This window comes from Typha angustifolia, chromosome 12, assembly GCF_048772165.1.
Source record: "Typha angustifolia cultivar Huaian chromosome 12, ASM4877216v1, whole genome shotgun sequence".
Taxonomy (NCBI): Eukaryota; Viridiplantae; Streptophyta; class Magnoliopsida; order Poales; family Typhaceae; genus Typha; species Typha angustifolia.
In genome coordinates this window covers 358,109-383,472 of record NC_133250.1, presented here as the reverse complement: position 1 = coordinate 383,472, position 25,364 = coordinate 358,109, and the positions used below count along the sequence as shown (strand labels likewise).

At 37.2% G+C, this 25,364-nt stretch overlaps 4 protein-coding genes and 1 non-coding gene across 8 annotated transcripts; all 5 read left to right on the top strand.

Moving 5' to 3' along the window:
- The first annotated feature begins 1,653 nt into the window (after positions 1 to 1,653).
- On the top strand, positions 1,654 to 5,507 carry LOC140772412 (probable serine/threonine-protein kinase At1g01540). Its single transcript, XM_073114473.1, has 7 exons — positions 1,654 to 3,193; positions 3,328 to 3,432; positions 3,529 to 3,651; positions 3,743 to 3,913; positions 4,013 to 4,142; positions 4,226 to 4,435; positions 5,089 to 5,507. The coding sequence occupies exons 1-7, from the start codon at positions 2,526 to 2,528 to the stop codon at positions 5,224 to 5,226; spliced, it is 1,545 nt and encodes a 514-aa protein (XP_072970574.1). The 5' UTR covers positions 1,654 to 2,525; the 3' UTR covers positions 5,227 to 5,507.
- A 1,330-nt stretch (positions 5,508 to 6,837) lies between these two features.
- Positions 6,838 to 11,839, top strand: LOC140772651 (small ribosomal subunit protein eS10z). Its single transcript, XM_073114818.1, has 5 exons — positions 6,838 to 6,930; positions 7,009 to 7,057; positions 7,128 to 7,410; positions 7,848 to 7,983; positions 11,597 to 11,839. Exons 1-5 carry the CDS (start codon positions 6,928 to 6,930, stop codon positions 11,672 to 11,674), a joined length of 549 nt encoding a protein of 182 aa, XP_072970919.1. The 5' UTR covers positions 6,838 to 6,927; the 3' UTR covers positions 11,675 to 11,839.
- Positions 11,840 to 13,177: 1,338 nt separating this feature from the next.
- LOC140772752 (U2 spliceosomal RNA) lies at positions 13,178 to 13,376 on the top strand. Its single transcript, XR_012106329.1, has one exon. It is a non-coding gene; the product is annotated as a U2 spliceosomal RNA (small nuclear RNA).
- Positions 13,377 to 14,339: 963 nt separating this feature from the next.
- LOC140771975 (probable receptor-like protein kinase At1g49730) lies at positions 14,340 to 21,307 on the top strand. 4 transcript variants are annotated; one of them, XR_012106242.1, is made up of 10 exons: positions 14,340 to 15,166; positions 15,799 to 16,350; positions 17,726 to 18,019; positions 18,595 to 18,856; positions 18,942 to 18,994; positions 19,086 to 19,153; positions 19,453 to 19,542; positions 19,613 to 19,697; positions 20,035 to 20,649; positions 21,082 to 21,307. XR_012106242.1 is itself a non-coding variant. In XM_073113830.1 (9 exons), the coding sequence occupies exons 1-9, from the start codon at positions 15,037 to 15,039 to the stop codon at positions 20,571 to 20,573; spliced, it is 2,073 nt and encodes a 690-aa protein (XP_072969931.1). In that variant the 5' UTR covers positions 14,342 to 15,036; the 3' UTR covers positions 20,574 to 20,787. The 4 variants fall into 4 exon arrangements, 3 of the variants coding, with proteins under 3 accessions (XP_072969931.1, XP_072969932.1, XP_072969933.1); XM_073113830.1 differs by lacking the exon at positions 21,082 to 21,307 and having other exon boundaries at positions 14,342 to 15,166; positions 20,035 to 20,787; XM_073113831.1 differs by lacking the exon at positions 21,082 to 21,307 and having other exon boundaries at positions 14,348 to 15,118; positions 20,035 to 20,787.
- A 1,011-nt stretch (positions 21,308 to 22,318) lies between these two features.
- Positions 22,319 to 25,278, top strand: LOC140772475 (subtilisin-like protease SBT3). Its single transcript, XM_073114562.1, has one exon. It carries the CDS (start codon positions 22,416 to 22,418, stop codon positions 24,624 to 24,626), a length of 2,211 nt encoding a protein of 736 aa, XP_072970663.1. The 5' UTR covers positions 22,319 to 22,415; the 3' UTR covers positions 24,627 to 25,278.
- Positions 25,279 to 25,364: the final 86 nt, after the last annotated feature.

Below are 25,364 nucleotides of genomic sequence, written 5' to 3'. Positions count from 1 at the left end.
TAAATAGAAGTTTGTGCTTAAGTTGGGGGTATGAAATGAAGACTTGCATTGTTCTTTGTGCCAGCCTCCTCCAAGAAGGAGACATTTGCCCAGATTAGAAGTGATCTTCCCCTATACTCTTTGACAATGACCATTGGAGAGAGGACACCAAATATAAGCTAATGGGTGCCCACAACCCCCCCACCATTCCATTCAAAAAGGAAAAGAAAAGAAAGGAAAAAAAAATCTCTACATTTGGATCTTCTTTGATTAGTCCTCCAAATCTCCATGGTTGTTCATCTTTCACTACCAAGGCCCCTCAAAAAAAAAAAAAAAAAAAAAAAAATTGTAGCCCTAGTTTTGATTCTACATGAGGAGTGAGGAAGAAGGCAGTAGTAGTAGGGCTACCAACTTCAAAGGTTAATTTAATTTTGAGAGTGGACTCAGCACCATACATTTAAGAGAGAGGAGGAAAGGTGATGGAGCCATTTCAACAGCCAACTTCTGTTCATACTTTCATTTCTACAGCTGCACTTTTTAAACCTTTGCATGGTGTCATTGTCTTTGTCTGGGTAAAAGTTTGGGCCCTTTTTTTTTTTCTTCTTTTTTCATTTCATGTACCTTATATTATATGTGGTTATTTAGGTTTTACTCTCCTATTTTTCATTAGATTTTTACTATTAAATTATAGAAAAACATCATACATTAGCTTCTTCTTTTTTTTCAAATATCTGAAGGCACATATAAGGGCGATAAAAAATCCCTTTAAATGTAAAGTCTTTAGAGATAAGAGTAAAAACTTTATGGTATTTAATTAAACTGATATCGATATCGATACCGTCGTAACTTAAATATACCAGGACCAACATAAAATAGACATTTTTAAATATTTATTGGATTTAGGGGATGGATTCTTTGCATTAGAATGCATAAATTGCTTTAGTAAAAAAAAAGAGAGAAAGTAAAAAAGGACTGCATAAGTTGTTTGCAGTAATGCACTTCAGAGTCCTTGATTAAGTGGTCAGATCATGTGCAGCTATTTAAAAGTAAAAGGTCAAAATTTGTAACCATCTTAAATTCTATCATATGCTGCAAAAAATTTCACACAGCTTGGCATTTATTCATCCACTTCTTCTATGCTATAGAATATAGACAATGTATGCCTTTAATCTATGAGATTTTGCTTGCAAAGAAGTGCATATAAACTTGCCAGCCATACTGTATTCCTTGGTAAATATCTTGTCCTGGCCACATGGTTATACACAAAAAAGCTGGTCAAAAGGCTGAACTCCCACTCAGGCAAGTGCCCACAAAAGCAATTGCAGCATGGGGAAGAAAAAGAAGTAAAACTTGAGGCTAAGAGAGCTCAATTTAATGCAAAAGGCCAAGTATTCTTTGTCTTGTTGCCAACTGTTTGTTGAATTGCCTCTATGAACCCCCTTTTTAATTTTTTAGAAGCCATTGGGTGGTATTTGGTAGTAGTTCATATTTGAGAACACTTTGAAAAGATCCAAATAATTGTACTAGGCTACATTAATAAAACTAATCCAGGGTGCAACTAAACCTCCATTAAGGATTATTAAGCTTCTAATTATCAAGCAGGTCCTATCATGACAGCTGCAACCTCTTCATCTCTCTCATCTTTTACCTCTTTCAAACTTCTGACTCTATGCCACTGTTTGCCCCCTTCCAAGTGAACTTGATTCTATCTCAAAAATATGACAGACTTCTTCACCAACTATTGTAGTCTTCTCTTTCTGGAAGGGGGGGTCTCCATTACTACCCTTCTTCACTTCATCACCAGCCCTTGAGAGGCCCCACTCACTGAGACAAATTACTTCTCCCCCACCTCCTCAAGATTGGCCACCTCTCTTCTTTCTACCTCCCACCTCCTCTGTTATTCCTTTCTCCTGCAATACAAACACTAAGATCTCTATTACACAAAACTTTCCATCTTAGTTCAAGAGTGCAAGTAAGAGAAGCACACAGCCACCAGCACCACTAAATTTCTTGCCAAAATCCAATCGAAGATCCAATATTTATTGCAATAGCCAACTCTCCCCTAGGTGTCTCTCTCCCTCTCTCTCTGTTACAAAACATTCCATTTTAGTTCAAGAATCCAAGTAAGAGAAACTCACCGGCCACCTTCACCACCGAATTGCTTGCCAAAATCCAGACCAAGATCCCATTTTTTATTACAGTAGTTAACTCTCTCTCTCTCTCTCTCTCTCTCTCTCTCTCTCTCTCTCAGACACAAAACGCTTGATCTTTTAACCTCAACTACCCGAGTGTCATAGTCCCCAACCTCACCAGTCGCCACCACCGTCATTTCTTTTGCCAAATTCAATCCAAGATCCTTTTTTTTTTTAATTTATTTTTCCTTAGCACCCACATCTCCTTCAAGAAAGTACGCAATATTCCATCTCTTACCACAATAATCCGAGTATTATAATATTACTCAATCACCCACCACTCGCTTTTCTTGCGAAAATCCAGCCCAAGATCCCATTTTTATCACGTCACCCCTCCGGAGAGATCAAGCTCTAATGTCGGATTACGACCTCTCCAAGCGCACGGTAATCTTTGGCCTCCGCCTCTGGGTCGTCGTCGGCATCTGCGTCGGCGCCGCCTTCGTCCTCCTCCTCTTCCTCTTCTCCCTCTGGTTCACCTCCAAGCGCAACTCCACCACCCCCGTCCACCAACTCCCGAAGCCTTCTCGGAAACCCAATTCGCCCAAATCCCCCAAAGACATCCAACAACTACGCGTAGATCCTTCCCTCTCCTCCGACGCGAAGCCGCTCGCCCATATCCTACAATACCCGCAGTCCGAATCCGGCCGCTCTGCTCTGACCGCAAAGGACCAGGGGCAACCAATCCTTCCATTGCAGGAGGAGAGCCCAATTGGGTTGCAAAGGATTCAGGTTGACACCGGCAAGGAGCACCGGATTACCTATCCGGAGTACCGGAGCGGCGGGGGAGGAGGTGGGTCATCGCATGGTAGCGGTGAGAGCCGGTCGGTGGACAATGCTCTGGCGACGGTGCCGGAGGTGTCCCACTTGGGGTGGGGGCATTGGTTCACTCTTAAGGAGCTTGAGGTGGCTACAAATATGTTCTCGGACGAGAATGTGATCGGCGAAGGCGGGTACGGTATCGTATATCATGGCATTCTCGAAGATAAGACTCAGATTGCTGTGAAGAATTTATTGAACAACAGGTACTAATCTACTCCATTTGCTTACTTTTCTGGTAGATCTATAATTGGTTACAATATTATTTAGTAATACTACTGCAGATTGAAACAGTATCTTTTATGTGTTAATCATATGGTAAATGAGGTTCCTTTTATAGAGGACAAGCAGAGAAGGAATTCAAAGTTGAAGTGGAAGCTATTGGCCGAGTTCGGCACAAGAACTTAGTCAGATTGCTAGGATATTGTGCTGAGGGTAATCAGAGGTACTAAACTTTTACTGGATAAAGTTAACTATAATTAATGCCGAGCTTGTACACTCGAAACATTGTTCATCTAATCCATAATGCCGTACTTCTTAGGATGCTTGTCTATGAGTATGTTGATAATGGGAACTTGGAACAATGGCTTCATGGGGATGTAGGACCCTGCAGTCCTCTTACATGGGATATCCGAATGAATATTATACTCGGGACGGCGAAAGGGTATGGTTCAAGACTTCATGCACTGCTTATCATAGGATGCTTGAGTTTTGTACTCCTTCAAATGCCTTAGCTTGATGAACTTATGATGTAGGTTGATGTACTTACATGAGGGACTTGAACCAAAGGTGGTTCACCGTGATGTTAAGTCCAGCAACATCTTGCTTGATAGGCATTGGAATCCTAAGCTTTCAGATTTTGGACTCGCTAAGCTTTTGGGACCAGAGAGGAGCTATGTCACGACACGTGTGATGGGAACCTTCGGGTTTGTCTTCATATGTTGTTCTTTATTAAGTTGTTAATACTGTAGAAAATATTGCAGTAACAGACCCAAATGATAATTATAAATTCATTCTTTTGATAGATATGTTGCACCAGAATATGCGGGCACTGGTATGCTCAATGAAACAAGTGATATCTACAGTTTTGGAATTCTTATTATGGAGATAATATCTGGTCGGATACCCGTTGACTATAACAGACCTCCAGGAGAGGTAATTAATAGAAGCATTTGCCTATATTGGTTTGTAGTCTTTGAGTTTATTGTGGTATATCAAATCTGCATAGGGTTTTGCAGGTTAATTTGATTGACTGGCTAAAAATAATGGTCAGTAATCGAAATTCCGAAGGTGTTTTGGATCCAAAAATGTCTGAGAAACCTTCTTCAAGGGCATTGAAGAAAACTCTATTAGTGGCTCTACGATGTGTGGATCCAGACTCAAGAAAGAGGCCAAAGATTGGAAATGTGATTCACATGCTTGAAGTTGAGGATTTTCCCTACCGAGATGTAAGTTGAAGAGCATATCATCATTGTTTATATCATGTGATGGTTGCGTTTTTTCCATTGCAAGACAAATAAGAAGCTCTCTAAATGTGTAGATTTGTTTATATGTTTATGAATCTACTATTATGTCTATTTTCCTCTGATCGGATGTAAGATTTCTGCTACTAAAACTTAAAAGAGGGCCTGAGGCAGGTATTGCATACACTTTTCTTTAGAAATGTCTTATCAGTTCAACATCTACCGACACCGAGATTCCATTTGATATTTGTTATTTTCCTCTGCACTGATAAAATTATCTTTTCTTGGGTTAGATTGTGATACCTAGAGATTGGTGCAGTTTATATTGACTGCTGATGATTTTAACAAAAGCAAAGAGCAGTAAAATGATTACCTTCTTTCGCCAAATTTTGAGTTAGATGTTGTCGCTAAAAGTACTTTCTTGTGCTCTTATTGAACTATTCTGTTTGACATCCGTGATTTTAATTCTTATTAAAGTTCTTTTAGCAATTACGCAAAAATATTAATGCATCAACATCATTCTGAGGAATTATTCTGGTCTCTTTTGTTTATTGGCAAGTGTTAGAATCTACCTGTGAACATATTCACTTACAAATCTTATTGTTCTCTGATAAATTCTATGTAATATGTAACATCAGGATCGTCGAGTTGGTCGAGTTCCAGGACAAGCAAGATTGCCGGAAAAGCCAGTAGGTGAACAAGGTGATAGCAGTGGGAACGAGGGCAGTGCACAGGCGAGTCCTCTAGCTCACGACAAGCGGCACAGCTACAGATGAAGATTCATCCCGATGAGCTTTCAGAGGTCTGATCGCCAGAACTTCGCTATCAAAGTAATCGGAAATCCATTTTCTCTTTCTCATATCCTCCATCCCTCCAAAACTTGCCTCTGCAGAGAACAATCCTTGTTTGCAAATGTAATTCTATGTTACCGTATTGTAAAGTTCTTTTTTTTTCGAGTTCGACTCTGATATATTTATTATCTTCCTGCTTCATCTTTGTGTAAGAGATATTTTTGTACTAATATTATTTGAAATAATTATTGTATTTATATTTGCTACTTGTTTTGATTGTTAACATTTTTTTTTTCATTAAAAAAAAATCTCTATGAGAAAGAAAAGATCATCTCTATTTCTTAATGGCCAAAAAATTATAGCCCATGTTTACTTTCTTAATCTTTCAGTTCTGTGTCAAAGCACTTGTGGGGCTAATTCTTGCAACTACTTCTCATCAAGGTTATTGTTAGAACCTTTTAAAGTGGATGAGGGGCAATTACTTTTAATAGATTACTTAATATCCTTGATTTAGCCCCCTATTCAAGAATCAAAAATCTTATCAAACAAGCCACTCTTCTTTGGTGAGTTTTTGACCAAACTAGCACCAGAAAACCTTTTTTTTTCTAACAAAATGAGTCACATAATAACAAATTTAATATTGAAAAGGGCTTATTTTTATCATCTCAGCAGCATTTATGTCATCAACTTGACAGTAAAACACTAAATTGATTCAAATTTAGTGTATACTCTTGACAGTATGCTAAATCTGTGTCTTGGAGTTTTTTTTTTTTTTTGAGATGTGTTGATTTATCATAATAAATATTATGATAAGATTAGCAATTTAATATATAATAAACAATGCTAAACTTATTAATAATTTATCTCTAAATAAAATGCTGATAAGTGCAGTGTCTTATTAGTAGGGATGTTAAGTTTGAGAAGGGCTAGTCTGGTCAAAAATTCCTTTTGTTGCCTGTGTAATAATGGGCTATCCTTTCCTTTCTATCTCAATACAAAGAGAATGAAATAAATTTGTTTAATTAAAGCTTCCTAGACTAATGGAAGATTATCCCTAGCTCAAGTGCATGCTGTAAGACTTTTACACTGCTGATGTACAATAACAAGAAGTACAATAATTCTAAGCCAACCCCAGTGGATGGGATTGGGACACCAATCAATTAATCGACATTAAATTCAACTAAATCCAAATATTAGTTGCAGAATTGTACACTTTATAGAGAGACATCCACTATGGATAGTGGCACTGCTCTGCCAACTGCTTGGATCACATAGAGGATGAACTATAATCCTAATCCTAAATACATATTTAATTAAAAAATATATATAATAATATTTTAAAATTATATTATTTATTAATTAAATTAATATATATATATATATGCGTTGGTGTGTATTAAATGATAGCTCTGATAGAGCTGGAAGAGCTATATTTAAATAAGCCAAAGCTGTCTAAAGGCTCTGAACTCGTAAGAAGAATCCTTACTCTATTTGGGCTATATTAGATCACTGGAGGCCCAATAGCCCAAGAGCCCAAGAGTCGTCACCGTATCCGAAATCGCATATATAAAATCTCATACGTAACGACCCCAATTCTAGAGTTAGGGTTTCTATCTCTTCCCTCCTCTTTGTCATCTCTCTCGATCTCCTCCTCCGGCGGCGGCGGCGGTTATCCGTTCTCTAACCATGGTAAGTGCAAATATAGGGATTCACCATCTCAATTCACTCCAATTCCCATTCTCATCTCTTTCTTCCTCTCTCTTTCAGATCATTCCGAAGAAGAATCGCCATGAGATCTGCAAGTACCTCTTCCAAGGTCCGTTTTCTTCCCCTCCACCTCCTAAAGGTATAGGGATAGGTTTTCTGATCTATTGCTGTGATTGCAGAGGGGGTACTCTACGCGAAGAAGGACTACAACCTCGCAAAGCATCCTCAGATCGATGTGCCGAATCTCCAGGTGATAAAGCTCATGCAGAGCTTCAAGTCGAAGGAGTACGTGAGGGAGACGTTCGCGTGGCAGTACTACTACTGGTATCTCACCAATGATGGGATCGAGCACCTCCGCACTTACCTTAACCTCCCGTCTGAGATCGTTCCTGCAACACTCAAGAAGTCTGCAAAGCCGCCGTCTCGGCCTTTTGGGTCTGGTCCGCCTGGCGATCGCCCAAGGTAGCATTTTTTTTCCTTCTTTTGGTTCCTTCATTTCTGGTGTATCGATTTGTCCTTTGGGTTTTTTCTATATTTTTTTTAATTGTAAATTTTTGGAACATTCAAGTTGAGCATGTTTACGTCTCGCAAGTGGCGATTTTTTGTCAAATAACTGATGAAGGGTTGGTTTCGATATTCATTTGATAGAAGTCAGTTTTAATTCTGATCGAGTTGTACTGAGGGTATGTTTGGCCTACGGTAACAATTCATCTTTTATTTCAGTATAAATTTTGTTTGTTGATTTAGGTATAATGTAGAGGAGGCGTTTTATCTATGTATGTAGTAAGTAAATAATGCAGGTGCAAAATGGCACGTTTCTTATTTCTCTGTTTGTTGTTTTATGGTTGTGTTGATTATTTTTGGTTGTGAATTTGATGAATCATTTGAAATTTGTGCAGGGGTCCTCCTCGCTTTGAAGGGGATAGGCCAAGGTTCGGAGATAGGGATGGCTATCGTGGAGGTCCTCGGGGGGCCCCGGGTGATTTTGGTGGTGACAAGAGTGGTGCTCCTGCTGAATTTCAGCCATCATTTCGGGTAATTAATCTTGTTCTTTACATGTAGTCAATATTTTTAGTAGAACTTTTTGTTGTTAGAGATTGTTGTTTTGAATTGCCAATTTACAAATTAATAGCCATTTAGATGTTGACTAATCGTTCTACTTTGTAATGACAGACCTGTATTTAGATGACATCGTATTATTCTTAGTATTGTTCTATTCTTATTCTGTTGACTATAATTTGTTGCACTGTTCCTTTTCTCCATTACACTAACACATTTCCTATTTCTATTTTCTTGCATAAGAATTTTTTTACTCTTTACTCGACAAGTGGCTATGTCCTACTAAATCTACAAAAGAAACACACTTGGCAGCAACTTACTCAATATTCTTTATAAAATTTTTTGCTTAATGTTTGAGATTTGTATTAGTATTATCATCAATTCATTATATTAATATCATAAAAGTATTTCAGAAAGAACAAAATGACTGTCTATGCCACTCCCTGTAGTGCAACACTTGTGATTTTCTTCCCATATCGTTGTGTTTATGAATTTCCTTTTTTTTTAATACCGGTGTGTGTATTTATAATTGTTCTCGTAAGTTTTTGAACTGGCTTAATTAAAATGTAGATGATGTTCCCACGTTATCAAACACCTATGAGTCGTATAAGTGAAAGTAAAACTGTAAAACTTGCTGAATTTCTGTTCTTGAAAGTTGCTTAATTTGAGACATATAAGGCTGTCAATGGATAATGTTTAACATTTCTAATTTGACAAGTTGGTTTAATTAAATTTTGAATCATCTTACCAGCTGTTGGAAAAACATGCTTCAACAGCTGTGTCAATCCACATATTTCATCACTTTTGACCCTCATTATTCTCTAAGCCTCCATTCACTTCTAGAATAGGAATAGTCTTATTCTATAATAAGTATTCTTATTCCAGTGTAGTAACTAAACAATAATTTACTTTATTTTGGTATAGTAATTCATCATCTTTTCTCATCTTATTTTATACAATTAAAAAAATAATTTAATAATAATTCGCAATCATTATTTTTCTCTTAGATTAGATAACGCTTAATTACACATCGCCTCAGCTATAGTTGAGATTTTCTCTCTTCTTGATCTTTTAAGAAGAGATGAAATCTTAACTGTAGCTGAGATGATGTGTAATTAAGTGTTGTCTAATCTTAGAACAAAATAATAATCTTTTCTTTTAAATATCGGTCATCTCAGCTAAATTGAGGTTTTCTCTCCTTTTTTTTTCTAAAATATTTACCATCTCACCTACAGTTGAGATTCCATCTCTTTTATCTTAGGCTAGAATATTTTATAAAATAAAAAATATCTAAGCCCGCACTCTTTCAAAATAACTCTACATTGTATAATTATTTTCTCATAATATTTAGAAATGTTATCGCAGTAAGAGGTTATTTTTCCACAGTGTATGCTTATAACCTCACATTGGTCTAAAAATCTCGTAGTGCATGGTTATTTTTCTATAATGTTCAAAAATATTATTGCAGTGTTGGGTTATTTTTTGTAGTGTGGTCTTATAACAACGTTGTGCAGGGTTTCCTATACTAATCTAAAATCATAGTTTTCAGTTTCGGTCGATCCTGATCTGTGGCTGGTTTCGGCCCTATAGCAGCAGACAGCTTCCTGCTGCTGGTAGCTATCAGCACCTGTTGTAGCTGTAGCTAGAGAGAGAGGGAAAGAGGAAGAGAGAGTGAGGGAGAGGGAAAAATAAAAAAAAAAAAGAGAAAGATAAAAAAAAAGAGGGTGAGAGAGAATTGATACTTCAGGCTAACAATTAGAGGGATAGGAAAGAAGAGAAGGAGGAAGAGAGATTTTTATTTTTTAGGTTTTATATGTGAGTAATTATTATTTCTTATTTTCTTATAATTTTTTTTAAATTTTTAAAAATTTCTCAATATTTTTAAATAATATTTAGAATTTATTTAATTAAAATAGTCTGATCCGATACAGGTGGTCGATACGGTCGATACGTATCGTTTTTTTCAGACAGTCGATCTCGATCCCGATACCTTTTTTCGGAACCTTGTCTAAAATTACCTTATAGTGCATGGTTATTTTACAATGTTAGTTATTTTTCCACGATACAGGCTTATAATCTTGCACCAATTTAAAATTACCTTGCATTGCATGGTTATTTTTTTGTAATGTTTAAAAATATTATTACAGTGAGGGGATATTATCCTATAGTGTGGACTTATAACCACGTAGTGTAGGGTTATAACTCTGCACTAGTATAAAATTATCTCGCAGTGCATGATTATTCTCGTAGTGCGAATATATCAAGTATTTTAAGTGCATAATTGTAATAATAGATATTATAATTTACATAAATATTATTAATACTACCTTACATCTAATTAAGGGTATTTTTGTTATTTGGTACAAAATATCAATTTATAATACGAATTTATTATTTTTTAATATTTTAATATTAACTATATAATTATTATTCCTCATACTAGTATTAAAGTAAGCATCACAATAGCTTAGACTGGTATTAGCTATATTTTTCTGGTATTATAAATTAGAATACTTATTCTAAAATAGGCCTTATTCCATGAGTGAATAATGCCTAATATTTTGTATAAAGATAAGTCTAATGAAGAGCCTGTTCTTGGAATTTAATCGTGCATTAATCTAGGTATGCAGCAGATGAGTCCTATTTGAATGACTATATTGGACCATCTTGTCTAGATAGAATTGTTTATTCATTAGCCGACTAGTGAAGACAATGGAACTTCCTTAGTTCCCATAACTATGTAGTAGTGTTTTGCATTTTAAATGCCTTGTCTGATTTTCTTGGATCCCGATGAGCAGCTCATGGTGCAAAATCTGCCTGTGCACCATTGATGTACTGTTTGTATAAACATGGTTGGGAATCCAGTGGTACCCTGTTTTGTTTTGTTTGCTTCCCTAGGACCACTGTATATTGGTTGATGTTTGACAACAAATAACCAATATTCCCATAAATATGTTGTAGTGTTTTGGGTCTTAAAATGCCTAATCTTATTTTCTTGGATTCCAATGGACAGCTCATTATTGCAATTTGTCCCGTGGTGCAAAATCTGGCTGTGCACCATTGATGTACTGTTTGTACTAAACATGGTTGGGATTCCGGTGGCACCCTGTTTTGTTGTGTTTGCATTTCTTGGAACACTGTATTATTGGTTGATGTTTGCCAACTTGGCTATAGTTTCATTTTTCTTTTTCTTGTTTATTCTTGCTCTACATTGATATGCTTTCACATCATTTACTTTTGCATTTGTTTTGTTTTAAGATTGCAATAAAATTTTTTAGCTTACTATACTAATCCTTCACCAAATATATAATTTAACATATCAATATTACTGCCATATATTATTTGAATTGGGGTCTGATCCCCATTTCTTCTCCCTAAACAAAAAAAAAAAGAAAAAAGAAAATTTACCTCCATATATCTCTGGTCAAATGTCTTCTACTGCAAATTTACAAACACCATGCTGTGATCATCTTTATCATGATTACTGTGATATCATTAATGAATGCTAGCCCATGATCAACCTAGTGAGGTAGGGAGTGGTATAGTTTTATTTTGATGAGTTGCTCATCTCATCTCTGGAATCTTGCAGGGTACTGGTGGTAGGCCTGGCTTCGGGCGCGGCGGCGGTAGTGGTTTTGGGGCAGGTCCAACATCCTCTATGGAGTAAATACTGCTTCCCTGCTGCTCCATATGCTAATGAAAACTTTGCAGAAATTTTGTAGTTGAAGTTTTTTATTTGATGAGCTTTTGTTTTCAAGGACTAGTTATTATCTGGACAGGAGGATGTATGCAATTTTACAATTATGGAAATGACCTGACAATTTGGTACTTATATCTTAGTGGAGTTCATAAATGAATATGTGGGAACTGAGTAAGCAGTTATCTACAATTACTTTTGAACGATGTGGAGGGAAAATAAACTTGGCAAAAATTTAGGCCAAACTTTTCATGGTATACAAGATGGAACACTATTGGAGTTATCACATATTAGACCAATTTATTTATTTATTTATTTTTGGAGTTGGATTTAATTGATTCGATCTAGGTACTATAATACTTGGGATGAGTTTACTTTCCTCGAACTTTGTTAGCTGATGGATGTCTGGCTGATGATGTATTGATGTATAGGAACTTTGGCATGCCAAAGAACAAGAAAAAATTATACCTAAATTCGCTTAACTATAACTTGGTTCTACTAGTTTTTGTGACATTATACATTACGGGTAGTTTTAATTATCTAACGTCTTTCACCTTATTAAGGTGTTAATAGAAATATCAACCTCTTTTTGTTCCTTTTACTAAACTAAGTTAAATAAATTTTAATGTCATATGTTCATTGTCGAGAAATAATTTTAAATTTTATTATTTTAAAAATCCTGTTGTTCAACTAACTAAAGTGTGTTAGATAATGGGAGACAGGTAGCGGTGAAAACGGATCGGATAATTATTAAGAGTTTTATAACAAATAATTTTTTTGTATGTCAAATATATAAAATTAGAAAAATTAATCTCTATAAATAATATATAATATATTATTAGTAATAATATTAATACTTACTATTTAAATAAGTAAACTAAAAACTGTAAATCATTTAAAAAAATATGCGGGTAAACGGATATCCGATATCCGTATCCGAATCCAAAAAATTTATTCGACCCGTATCCGAATTCGTATCCGAATTATTTTCAAAAATTCTATCCGAATCCGAGTCGGATAGAAATTTTTTATCCGAATTTTTTATCCGAATCCGATCCGAGTCGGATCGGATAGTGGGTCGATAACTCCGACTCGTTTTCACCCCTAGAGACAGGTAACATAAGAAAGTTTTTGTTTTGCACATATATAAATTACTCCTATATAAAATTAATATTTATATATATACCTTTTAAAACACATATATAATCTTTTCGTGTATATCTTAAATTTTTTTTATTTTTTAAATGATTTACTCTTGAAATTAACTAACGGTTCAAAATTTCAAGCATTTTTGTTAATTATTCAATTTTCTAGTAAATTATTTAGACTTTACTTAAAAGTAACTAGAAATATATCTATGTATAGCATAAAAGCAACACCCGAAATGCGTGGTTTAGTCCCACATCGGCCAGCGAGAAATAGTGGCAGCGAAGACTCTGTTATAAATAAAGAAGCGCTTCGAATGGAGAACTCATACCTTTCTCGGCCTTTTGGCTAAGATCAAGTGTAGTATCTGTTCTTATCAGTTTAATATCTGATACGTGGGCCATCGGCCCACCACGATATTAAATTAATTTCTTGTGGGGGAGGGTCCGCTCAACAGTAGCTTGCTACTGGGGCCCTCGAGCGTCGCCTTAGCGTTGCACTACTGCAAAGGCCTGGCGCACCCCTACCAATCCTAAATCTGAAATGCTTATCAATTCGAGTATTATTAATCATAAATGAGATGAAATGTTATTGTGATTATTTTTAACATTTAATATGTTCATAGTCTTTTAAGTTAAAAATGGGACTTAGATAGATACTAAGTTATTCTAAATTCAGCAAAAAATAAATTGTATCTTAGAATAAGAAAAATAATTAACTATAAACTCTGAAAAAGGTCCATTTATAAATTATGAGGATCCGAACTATAGATGTAAATCATATAAACTTAATATAGATTTGCTAATTTATTCTGGACAAAATTGAGAGTATTTTTTTTTTAATCTACTGTCTATATCCGGATCTGTATTTTTAGTTCGGATACGGATATTAGACGGATAGCAAAATTTAAAATCATATCCTAACTAAATGGATATTTTCGGATAAAAGATCGGATCTTAAACGGATATTGATTAAATTTAAAATAATTATAATATTTTCTTTAAATATAATTAACACAAAATTATTAAGAGTTTTACAACAAATAATTTTTTTGTATGTCAAATATATAAAATTAGAGAAATTAATCTCAATAAATAATATATAATATATTATTAGTAATAATATTAATACTTACTATCTAAATAAGTAAACTAAAAACTGTAAATCATTTAAAAAAATATACGGGTAAACGGATATCCGATATCCGTATCCGAATCCGAAAAATTTATCCGACCCGTATCCGAATCCGAAAAATTTATCCGACCCGTATCCGAATCCGTATCTGAATTTTTTTTTAAAATTCTATCCGTATCCGAATCCGAATCCGAATCCGAGTCGGATAGAAATTTTTTATCCAAATCCAATCTGAGTCGGATCGGATAGCGGGTCGAGTCGGAGTTAATCCGACCCGTTTTCACCCCTAAAAATAACACAGTAGAAGTAGAAGTGTAAAAAAGAAATAAAAAGGGCTAGTTTGGGTAAAAACTATCCACATCAATGTTCCTAAAAACATTTGAGTACGTTTGCATTGGGAAAAAGGAACACAACTCCTCGTTCTCTGTACTACTAAGCCTTCTCACGTGATGACAAAAGTGCACAGACTGTACTGTGCTCCAGAATGTGAACTGTCTTGATGCTCAACCTTTTGCTCATCTGGAGGGAAACCGAATTGAAAATTATTAATATCATCACTAATGACGTGGAAATTAATTCTTTATTTATTTGTAATAATAATAAAAATAATACTCTCTAAAATTCACCTTTACTAAATTCTCCGGCAGAAGAAATATGAATATTTATTTGAATGAAATAATTTAAATTCGGATTTAAAAAGGTAGGAATAAGAAGATTTATGGGCACGTCTATGCATGGGTCCGTGTCCCACGTGGCCTTAACGCACGTCAAATTTCGTTCTTAAATTATCTCCACCTACGAATCACGATAAGCGGGGCCCAGCCCACTACTCCCGAAGGAACGGGGCGGAACTTGACGGAACGTGAACGGAGCCGTTTCTTCTGAGAAGGAACAAAAGTAACTCAATTAAAAATTAAAGCTGGCGGTGACTTTACCGCCCTCCACTTCTCTCTCTCTCTCTCTCTTTCTCTCTGTCTCTCTCATCGCCCCACATTGCTCTCGAGCATCCCACTTCCCTTCCTCCCACATCTCTCTCTCTCTCTTTCACTCTAATGCTGGGGGCCGTTTTGGGTTTCGTGGTGGTGGCGGTGGCGGGGTTACTGGAATCGTCTATTCTCTCGGTGATGGCAGGAGGTTGGTTGGTTTCTTGCTCATTTCGCAAGCAATCGGGAGATCTCTTTGGTACTTGCCTTGGCGTATGGTTTGTTTAGTTGAGTAGATTTATATCTGGATGTCGGGATTTTGGGATGTGGTTTTGGTCGGAAGCAGGAAGCTTCTACCTTAAGCGACGAACTGAATTGTTGTCATCCCGTTTGACGGATAATTATTAGGGAGGTGATGGTGATAGTTGCGAGAAGGATGTAAAGAGGCGATATTTGAGGGTTTCAGCTGCTCGTGTGGACTTGCCTGACTTGGATTTTGGATAGTGACTCCCTATTCTATTGTAAATGCTGTTGATTTAGCTATTTGTATGTCTCCAAATAACATAATTTTTCTCTGAAGGAAGTAAATTTATAAACTAGTAACGAGGTAGAAGACGCTAGGTATTCAGGTAGAAACATTTTCCTTCCAAATATACCATTCCAGTACTGCCCGGAGTATATCTTGTAACATTTTTTTTTCTTCATTCAGTTTATTTATTCTCTTCCAGTATTTGTACTGTTATTAGTGAGTAGTGAGAATAGAAATTTTTATAAACCTGTCATACCCTTCATGGGTAATTTTCTATTGGTTCCATTGTTTGGTCTTCCTTAACATGAAAATCTTACAATAATGTTATACTTTTGTGATTAAGGAAATTAATTATTATGCAGACTGTCCGCTTGATTTGAGTTGGTTGAATTATACTCTGGTAGCTTCTGCATGTTCAGATCAAAATGAACGAGCAAAGTGTTGCCGATATATCAATGCCCTTGTTGCAGTTTCAGTTTCTGAGTATGCAAATACGACCAGCATGCTTGGGGTTCCGCCAGAATTCTCTGATGCCTGTCTTAGTAATGTCTCGGACACCTTAATATCAAATGGGATACCTTCTAATGCCATTGCGTCTTGTGGACTGGGAGTAAAAGTTCAAGTTTTCTACCAATGTGAGGGGAGAAATACTGTCCTGGAAATGTTGCAGTCTCCTAACTTTGACGATGTCACTAGAAGCTGCAACTTGCCACTTTCAATCGCCAGTAGTTGCAAGAAATGTTTAAACTCTGGACTATCATACCTTCGTCATCTTATAGGAGCACAAGACAATATCACGTTAAATACCTGCAGGGATGCAGCTTTTGTTGCACTTGCCAACCAAGGGAATAACTTATCAGCTGTTGACCTTGCAAGTTGTTTCTTTAGCGTCCAAGGGCTTAGCATTCTCAAAGGTTTGATTATTGACAAAAATTAATTAGTTATCATCTAGACAAATCGTAAGATAGTGGCATGATCAAGCACTGGTTTTATATTTCTTTTAACATGCATAACTTATGCAATATATGCCTCCTATACTTATTCATAATTACTCTTTGATGCTTTATTAATCATATATCATAGATAATTATGATGCCTGAAATTTACTTGTGAATATCATCTGTGATCTACATAAGATTTACTTGGTTCTCAAATACTCCCAACATTGGTATTTGTAGGGCCACCACTGTACCAATGGAAGATCTGTATGTCTTTTTCCCCTTTCATTGTTTACATGTTGGAAGAACATATTTACCTCAAAACCCACTTCACCACTGCAACACTACTGTCCCATGCAAAGTCTTTTGTAAATGTAATGATATCTTTCTTCTGGTATGTTCATATACATACATAAATACATGCATACAAAGAGGTTTATATAGTCGCATACTTATTTGTAGACATGTAAGATGATGACTTTCCTTATAGATACAAAGAAAAATATTCTCATGAAACCAATTTTGTGGTGCATTCCAATCTCAGAGTTCTGTTCATGAGTTCATAAGTTAAATGAAAATGCAGTCATCAAGTTGTTGTTGGTGGAAATTCTAGTGGATCTATATGATCAATCATTTTCTTGATGCACTGTATAAGTATAGAATAATGTGCTTATGTAGCTTGTTTAGAGGATGACATTCTTTGATTTCACAAAATATCCTTGATTCAAATGTTGGCTACAATTTATAGTTGAATAGGACTTAAGTCATGGGATCTTGAAAAGTTGTTCTGAACGGATATTGTAGGTGGCATATAGGGGATAATATCTAGTACTAGTAAATGCCTATGCAGATGCTCAAAAATCATGGTGGCTCAGAAAATAATAAATAAAAGCTAAAATGTATTAACAAACGAGGCAAAAGTTGAAACTGGGATGAAAAACCAACGAAAGAAAATTTAGACCAAGGACATAGTAGGATAATATCTGCAAGCCTGCCTGATAACACCTACAATTCTTATGCTGAAGCAGAGCCTTGGCACATTCACTGAAAGTGGATGCTTATGCTGTGAGCTTTTCTGAATGTAAGCTTTACAGCCTTACTTCCATATTATCTAACTAGATATATCTATTAGTTATTCTATTTCGTTTTTAGCATCCATAGATTTGATCTTCTTTGAGATTGATTTTTTTTTTCTATCCAGAATATACTTCTGTGTAAGTGTGCATCTTAACTTTTGTCTTCAATATAAAACTTTATAATGTAGCTTGATATTTTCATTATGTTGTTTGCTGCACTATAAAAGTTTTCTCGATGTTGTCTCTACAAGATAGTAATGAAGTCTGCATTTCAGTCAATTCTTCAGAGCCATCTTCCTTTCACCTTGCTCCAGCAAGTTCTCCAAGTCCATATTTTGTACAAGCTCCTGCAGAGAACCTAACTGCGATACCCCTGAAGGGTCACCATAGCTACCGATTGACATTGATTCCAGGAATTGGAATTATGGTTACTGGACTAGCAGTTCTACTTCTGATAATCTTGATGCTACTTATCCGTAGAAAAAATAGAGAACTAGAGACAAAAGGAACCCATGCTGAGGACTCATGGAATACCTCCTCTTCTTTGCATTACCAGGAAGGTCAGGAAGGTAATTGTGTTTTTCCCCATTCATTTATATTGGAACCTTACGAATTTAGTAATGCATGCTTAGTTGATCACTCAAAGACCTTGATTCTTTAAGGAAATGTATAAGTCACATGTATACAGTATATACCTACTCAGTATGCTATAAGAATATTGGGTGAAGATGTTTCTGATCCGCTCAAAATGGAAGAACATTCTATTACATCCCTCTTTTCTGGTGATGTCTAAAGACTGTCAACTTAATTACCTTCTGTCCAGGCTTCTTTGATCGATGAAATGCATGGACAGTAGCAAAGTTGAAATAGTGACTTTCTTTCTGTGATTCATTCTCTGAGGGATCTGTTCAGAGCATAGATATCAATTAGTAGAATAGTTGGATGCTAAATCTAAATATTTCTTGTGATAGTTAGTGGCCTTAGGGCTAATATTATTACTTGTATGCACTAATACTTCCTACAGAATTTGGCTCAAGTAATCTGAATGCTTGATTTAGAATTACTTCAGGGAAGTTTAAACTACCTTCAAGACTCCCTTAGGATTTGTAATTTGTGGCTCCAGTCTAACATAAAAGTTTTGCAGGTAAGACTGCCTTCTTTAACAGGTTCAGTTTCAAGGAAATGAAGAAGGCCACAGGCAACTTTAGCACTATCTTAGGAAGAGGTGGGAATAGTATCATATACAAAGGTCAGTTTGATGACGGTTCCATTGTTGCTGTAAAACGCATAGACAACTTACTGAAACAAGGGAAGGGAGATTTTTGCCAAGAGATGGAGTTTCTTGGAAGGCTGCATCATCGCCATCTTGTTGCACTGAGAGGCTTTTGTTTTACAAAATATGAGAGGTAAAATTTCTATTTAAAAGGATTCCACTCCTTGCTGCATTTCTATGGGTCCTTAGTTCTCCCATAATTCTCCCATACTTTTCAGGTTCCTGGTATATGAATACATGGAAAATGGAAGCCTAAAGGATCATCTTCACTGTAATGCTTACTGTCCTCTCTTCTTCCTTCTTGTGTATCAGTCTCACTCGGTTAATAATTAGGGAGAAATTTCCTGTTTCCTTCTTTGTAGCATCTGACAGACCTCCATTGACATGGAAGACGAGAATCCATATTGCCATTGATGTCGCAAATGCTCTGGTATGTTGAACAATAACTACTAGATTTGAATCTTGGAGCAACATTGCCCAAAGTTTGAGAATTACATTCCCCTCCAGCTTCAAATTTTCAACAACTTTGCTTCCCCTCCAGCTTCAAATTTTCATTAACTTTACATCCCCTCCAGCTTCAACTTTTCAATAACTTTACTTCCTGCACTTTTTTATTTCTAGAACAGAGCAATAACCTGCAATTGCCGACTGAGAGTGACAACACGAAATGATTCTAGCTTTTGAACTAATTGTCCTCATTCGTTGAACTCCAATCAACTTCGCATGCAGGAGTACCTTCATTTTTACTGTGATCCATCTATTTTTCATGGAGACATAAAGCCCAGCAATATTCTTTTGGACAAGAATTTCCTCGCAAAGGTATGTGATTGGAGAAGTTGTTATGTTAAATTTATGATGTTCCTCAGTTTAATTGAATTTGCTCTTATAGGTTGCTGATTTTGGTCTTGCACGTTTTTCAAGAAGTGGTAATATCCACTTGCTTCCAGTGGATACAAAGATCCAGGGAACTCCAGGTGAGGTCTTTCATACTTGAAGTAACACTTGGATGGTTGTGATCAATGTGATGTATCCTACAACTGAGGGCTAGGTTAAGTTCTGAAATAGCATTACTCATTGTAGTATGTATGAAACTAGAATTACCATAAGGTATTGAAGGTATTTAACAGTAAAAAAAGTTATTCATTATCAATGTGCTGAGAAAAGATTTAGAATGTCCGTAAACAATGAGAAAGGGATTAGGCTTTTGGAAAGGATTTCCAACATCTTTTGGAAACATAAGTTAGGACTTAAAGGTTATGTATTGGAACAGATTTCCAAAAACTTTTGGTCACTTAGCATTAGCGCTTACAGGTTATATCGACCCTGAATATGTGGCAACTCAGGAACTGACTGCAAAAAGCGATGTATACAGCTATGGTATATTGTTGTTAGAACTTCTGACAGGAAAGCCTGCAATATATGAGGGAAAAACTCTAGTTGAGTGGTCTCAGGATCTCATAGCAACTGAATCTACACTAGAAGACTTGGTTGACCCAGCAATTACAGAGTCATTCAATTTGGAAGAGCTGCAGGTGTTGGTTGATGTCATACATTGGTGCACTCAGAAGGAAGGCAGAACAAGGCCATCAATGAAGCAAGTACTTAGGATGCTCTATGAGAGATTGGACCCAACACACAGTTGCTTTGCACAGGCAATCGAGGATGAAGAAGGCTATTGTGGTGGGCAAAGGACAAGTAAAAGGAAGGTGCAGCAGAGCGAGGTCATCCCTTTCAGTGGTGATGCAAGATGCCTTCAATCATCTTCAAGCACATCAAGATCTTATTGCAGTCGAAGTGTTTTGCTTGAGAGCAACTCGCCAGAATCTCCCCATGGCATTTTCAACGTATGAGCCATTGTAGTGCACTTGGTACGTGGATTTATCTTTAAAGCTGTTGGACTTGCAGCACGATACACCGACATTCGATGTAAGTAAGAAGAGCATTACTTTTTTTTCTCTTTTCTTCTCAATTTTTTTATTCTCGTTGTTATTTATGTACAAGTTTAAGGAGCCACTTCTGTATCATTTGCTGGTCCATCTTGAAATAGAATGAATTGTGATACAACTACAGTGAGAGATTAGATGCATTGTTCAATCGGTCCTAGAAAGCTATGCGAGGCTGACATCCATTTGGAAAAATTACATCTGTACATACAAAGAGTAATAAGAAAATTAGCTTTTAGCTTATGAATCTTATGAAATACTTTTTCCAAAGGCTAATATAAGAAAAATGTTTGCCTTTAACATCTATTATATTTGATGATCTCATAAGAAATCATTCTTCAAACTCTATCCTAGATCACGTATCTCCTTTTGTCCCCCTAAATCCACTGATTGCTCCAGATTCCTCTGTTTGCAGCCCAAGGAATAAATCATGCTCAACTTTGCTCATGGAAAGATATGAAAGTGACAAAAGATACCAAAACAATCCGGGACCCTGCAGTTCATTGATGTGCCAATGATGATAATGCACTTCCACATGTTTGCATCTCCCTTCTCATGATCAAAAGAACTAAATGTCTGCTTTGTGGTTTAGATTTATTCTTAAACCAGCTTAGTGAGCACTAAATTAGTTTATTATTGAGATATCAATTGAAGGCGAAATGAGTTTAAGATTGTTCTTCTCTTCTATCTAATATTTTATATTTACCAATAACATTTAATTAGAAAATAACACCTATTATTTCAATCATTCTCACTCTTCCTCTCCTCGTCCATTCAACTATAAAAAAGAATTTCAACAAATTTTTCAATGTCATATAAAAAATAATCATAACACAACTGAAGCATTTTATAATTAAATACTACATGTTTCTAAAACCTATTTAAGTAACATTATTTAAAGGCAAAACTACATGCAAGCCCACCTAAAATTTCTCATCAAGGTCCCTATCCTAGGTGGGCATATCTCACAATCTGAGGCAAACCTTTCACAACTTGGATTTAAGTTTGTCACTTCTAACTGTTGAGTTGTCATGTTTCACTGGTAATGCTTCAAGATGTATCCTCATTTAGCCTTCTTTCCTACTCAGAGAAATATCAGATGCATCCAATTATCCTAAGCATTCCATGCTTCATTTCAGCTTGCAATGTTTCAGAAGAAGATGCCTGACATGCACACGCTTCTTCTTCCACAAACGCAATCATTTGCCTGTAAGAATTTTACAAAAGTAGCGGCCACTGAATTCAAACAGAATTAAATGACTATGACTTTCAGGTTGCACAACTAAGTTCCTCTCCCCAATTAAACATTGTTTCTTTTCCGCAGATGGTGACACCCACAAGGCTATTCCTTACTCTTTTATGAATTATGAGATGCCTCTCTTCTTTTCTTCAACCTCATTGGAATCCAATATCCCTGCTCCAAGCCAATGAAACTCCTACCCATTTTATTTGCCAATCAGTGGTTGGCTCGTTGTGTACTGGGTGTTTGCAGATGATCAGCTGCCGACAATGATACTACACCAGTTGAGTCCACGCAAATTGACTAGAAAAGTGGTCTTAGTCATTGTTTAACTGCAGAGACCACAAACACTTAGTTACATATAGTCCCTCAAATCTCAATACTTCACTGCGACATTAAGCATGAATCGTACCTTTACTCTTAGCCTGCTAGTCCTAGTCTTCCTCCTCTCATCCAAGCAGATCAATTCATCGGAATCTGATGAAGGTCGCCGACCGTACATCATCCACATGGATGTGTCGGCTATGCCAGCTCCCTTTGCTACTCATGGCAGTTGGTACTCGGCAATTCTCTCCTCCCTGTCTGCCGATTATCAACCAACTCACCTGTACACATACACTCATGTAATGCATGGGTTTAGTGCAATTCTATCACAATTGCAGCTCCAGCAGCTGCAGCAAATAACTGGTCACCTTGCAGCATTCCCCGACGCATATGCCGAGCTCCACACAACGCACACCCCGGTGTTCCTCAGGCTAAGCAGTCGCGGTGGTGGCCTCTGGCCCGCATCAAATTTCGGCGAAGGAGTGATCATAGGGATCATCGACACTGGCATCTGGCCAGAGAGTGATAGCTTTCGTGACGAGGGCATGCCGCCTGCGCCTGAAAGATGGAACGGGAAGTGCGAGAACAGCAGTAGCTTCAACTCCTCCCTCTGTAACCAAAAGCTCATCGGAGCTCGGTCTTTTAGCAGGGCCCTGAAGCACGCTGGCCTCAATATATCAAGCACTTATGACTATGATTCACCAAGGGACTACTATGGCCATGGGTCTCACACGTCATCCACTGCAGCCGGCAGCCGTGCACCGAACGCAAGTTACTTCGGCTATGCTGGGGGTACTGCAACCGGGATTGCGCCGAGGGCATGGGTGGCCATGTACAAGGCTATATTCTCCGGTGACATTGAAAAGACTGCTGCCACCGATGTATTGGCTGCCATGGATCAGGCAATCGCCGATGGCGTTGACGTCATGTCCTTATCACTTGGATTTCCTGAAACTGATTACTATTCCAATGTGATTGCGCTCGGGGCCTTTGCAGCCATGGAGAAGGGGATCTTCGTGGCATGCTCGGCAGGAAACAGAGGCTCTGATGGGTACACAGTCTCAAATGGTGCTCCCTGGATCACAACAGTTGGTGCAGGGACTATAGACAGAGACTACCCTGCAACAATAATTCTTGGAAATGGCTCAAAAAGCATTCAAGGTAGATCACTCTACTTACAGAGCAAATTGATCTCTGATGCTTTGCTCTACTATAGCTATCATGACAAGGACAAGGAGTCTTGCACCTACCATGCTCTCAAACGCAAAGCTGTGGCTGGAAAGATTGTATTCTGCTCTGCCTCCGGTGATATAATGACCCAAATGAGTGAAGTGTACAGAAGCAGAGCTCTCGGAGCAATCTTTGCAACCAAGATAAAATACCACTACCTTGATCCACAAGACTTCTACATGCCATTTGTGATAGTAAGTCTGCAAGATGGAGAAGTAATTAAAAAGCACATAACAGCTGCCAATAAACCAACTGTTAGTATCCAATTCATATCAACAGAGTTGGGGCTAAAACCTGCACCTCTTGTGGCTGATTTCTCCTCACGAGGGCCAAGCTCATTAAGCCCTGGAATTCTGAAGCCGGACATACTTGCTCCTGGTGTCAACGTCTTGGCTGCCTGGGTGCCAAACAACCCAGTCCTACAGATCGACAACGATACTTTCTCCACAGACTACATGCTACTCTCGGGTACCTCCATGTCCTCACCGCATGTTGTTGGTGTAGCTGCCTTGCTGCGTGCACTGCACAAAGATTGGACTCCGGCAGCCATCCGGTCTGCCATGATGACAACCGCTGACCTCATCGACAATTCTGGTAAGGTCATCATAGATATGGTTTCAAGCTTAGCTGCAAGTCCTCTGGATTTTGGAGGCGGGCATGTAAACCCCAACCAGGCCATGGATCCAGGCCTGGTGTATGATATAGTGGTAGAAGACTACATTGATTTCCTATGTGGTCTCAACTACACAAACTATCAAATAAGCCTCATCACTAGGAACCATAAAATTACCTGTTCTTCCAGGGCTAACCTTGACCTCAACTACCCATCCTTCATAGTAATCCTCAATAACACTGAGACAGCCACTCAAACATTTAAGAGGATTTTGACAAACGTCGGTGATTCTCCGACTAGCTATCGTGCAGTCGTGGATGCACCCTCGGGGATGAAGGTGGCGGTGATACCTCAGATGTTGTCTTTTGAAAACAAGTACAGCAAACAAGAGTTCTCAGTAACAGTTGAAATCAACCTAGAAGGAAAGGCCAGGGTGCATGGTGATTACATTGGCAATTATGGGTTTCTAAGGTGGTATGAGGATGGAGGCAAGCATGTGGTAAGAAGTCCAATAGTCTCTGCATATTTAGCTCAAGATCTGAACAAATCTTAAGTGCATCACCTAGCATATATTTACTATGACAATGAGGGCCCCTTATCTTGATCCTATAGCAGATCAAATACTGTGAACTAAACCAGCAAGAAATTGTAATAGCTGTAAGTCTTTCATCCTTAGGTCCATGAGCACATCTTATCTCTGGCCGAGGCCAGGAGAGAACACCCATGAAACACTAGACTATCATGTCTTTGAGCCCTCTCTATGTGAAAAATATCTCTTTAATAACTAGCATAGAATTACATACAAGGTATAAGTTTAAAATGTGAATATTATGCAGTTCACATTTCTCTACTTAAGGTAAGTAATCATAAGTGAATGGTAGAGAGTTATGCCGTAGGAGACAAAGCAAAACAGTTTCTCTCACAAAAGCTCTATGCAGAATGAAACACGAGGCTCCAATGTATACACAAGAAAAACTTTTCTCTCTACATGGAGAAATAAGAAACAATAACCTTATACCACAAATTTAACCATCCAAGTGAGAACACTATACTTTTTGTATCCAATCACCAATTTATTTGGATGCCCTGAGTGCAGTCATTAGCTGATTGGATACCCATTTAAGTTTATCTGGCAAAGTGATCAGAGAAGGTATAGCTAGAAATCAATTAGCATACCTCTTGGCATGAATGATGAAATGAAGCAGTACCAGACTTTGGTTGACTAAAGAAAAGCCCCATACTTTTTTTACTTTACCCTGGATACCATTTATCTACTTTTCTTTAAAGGTAG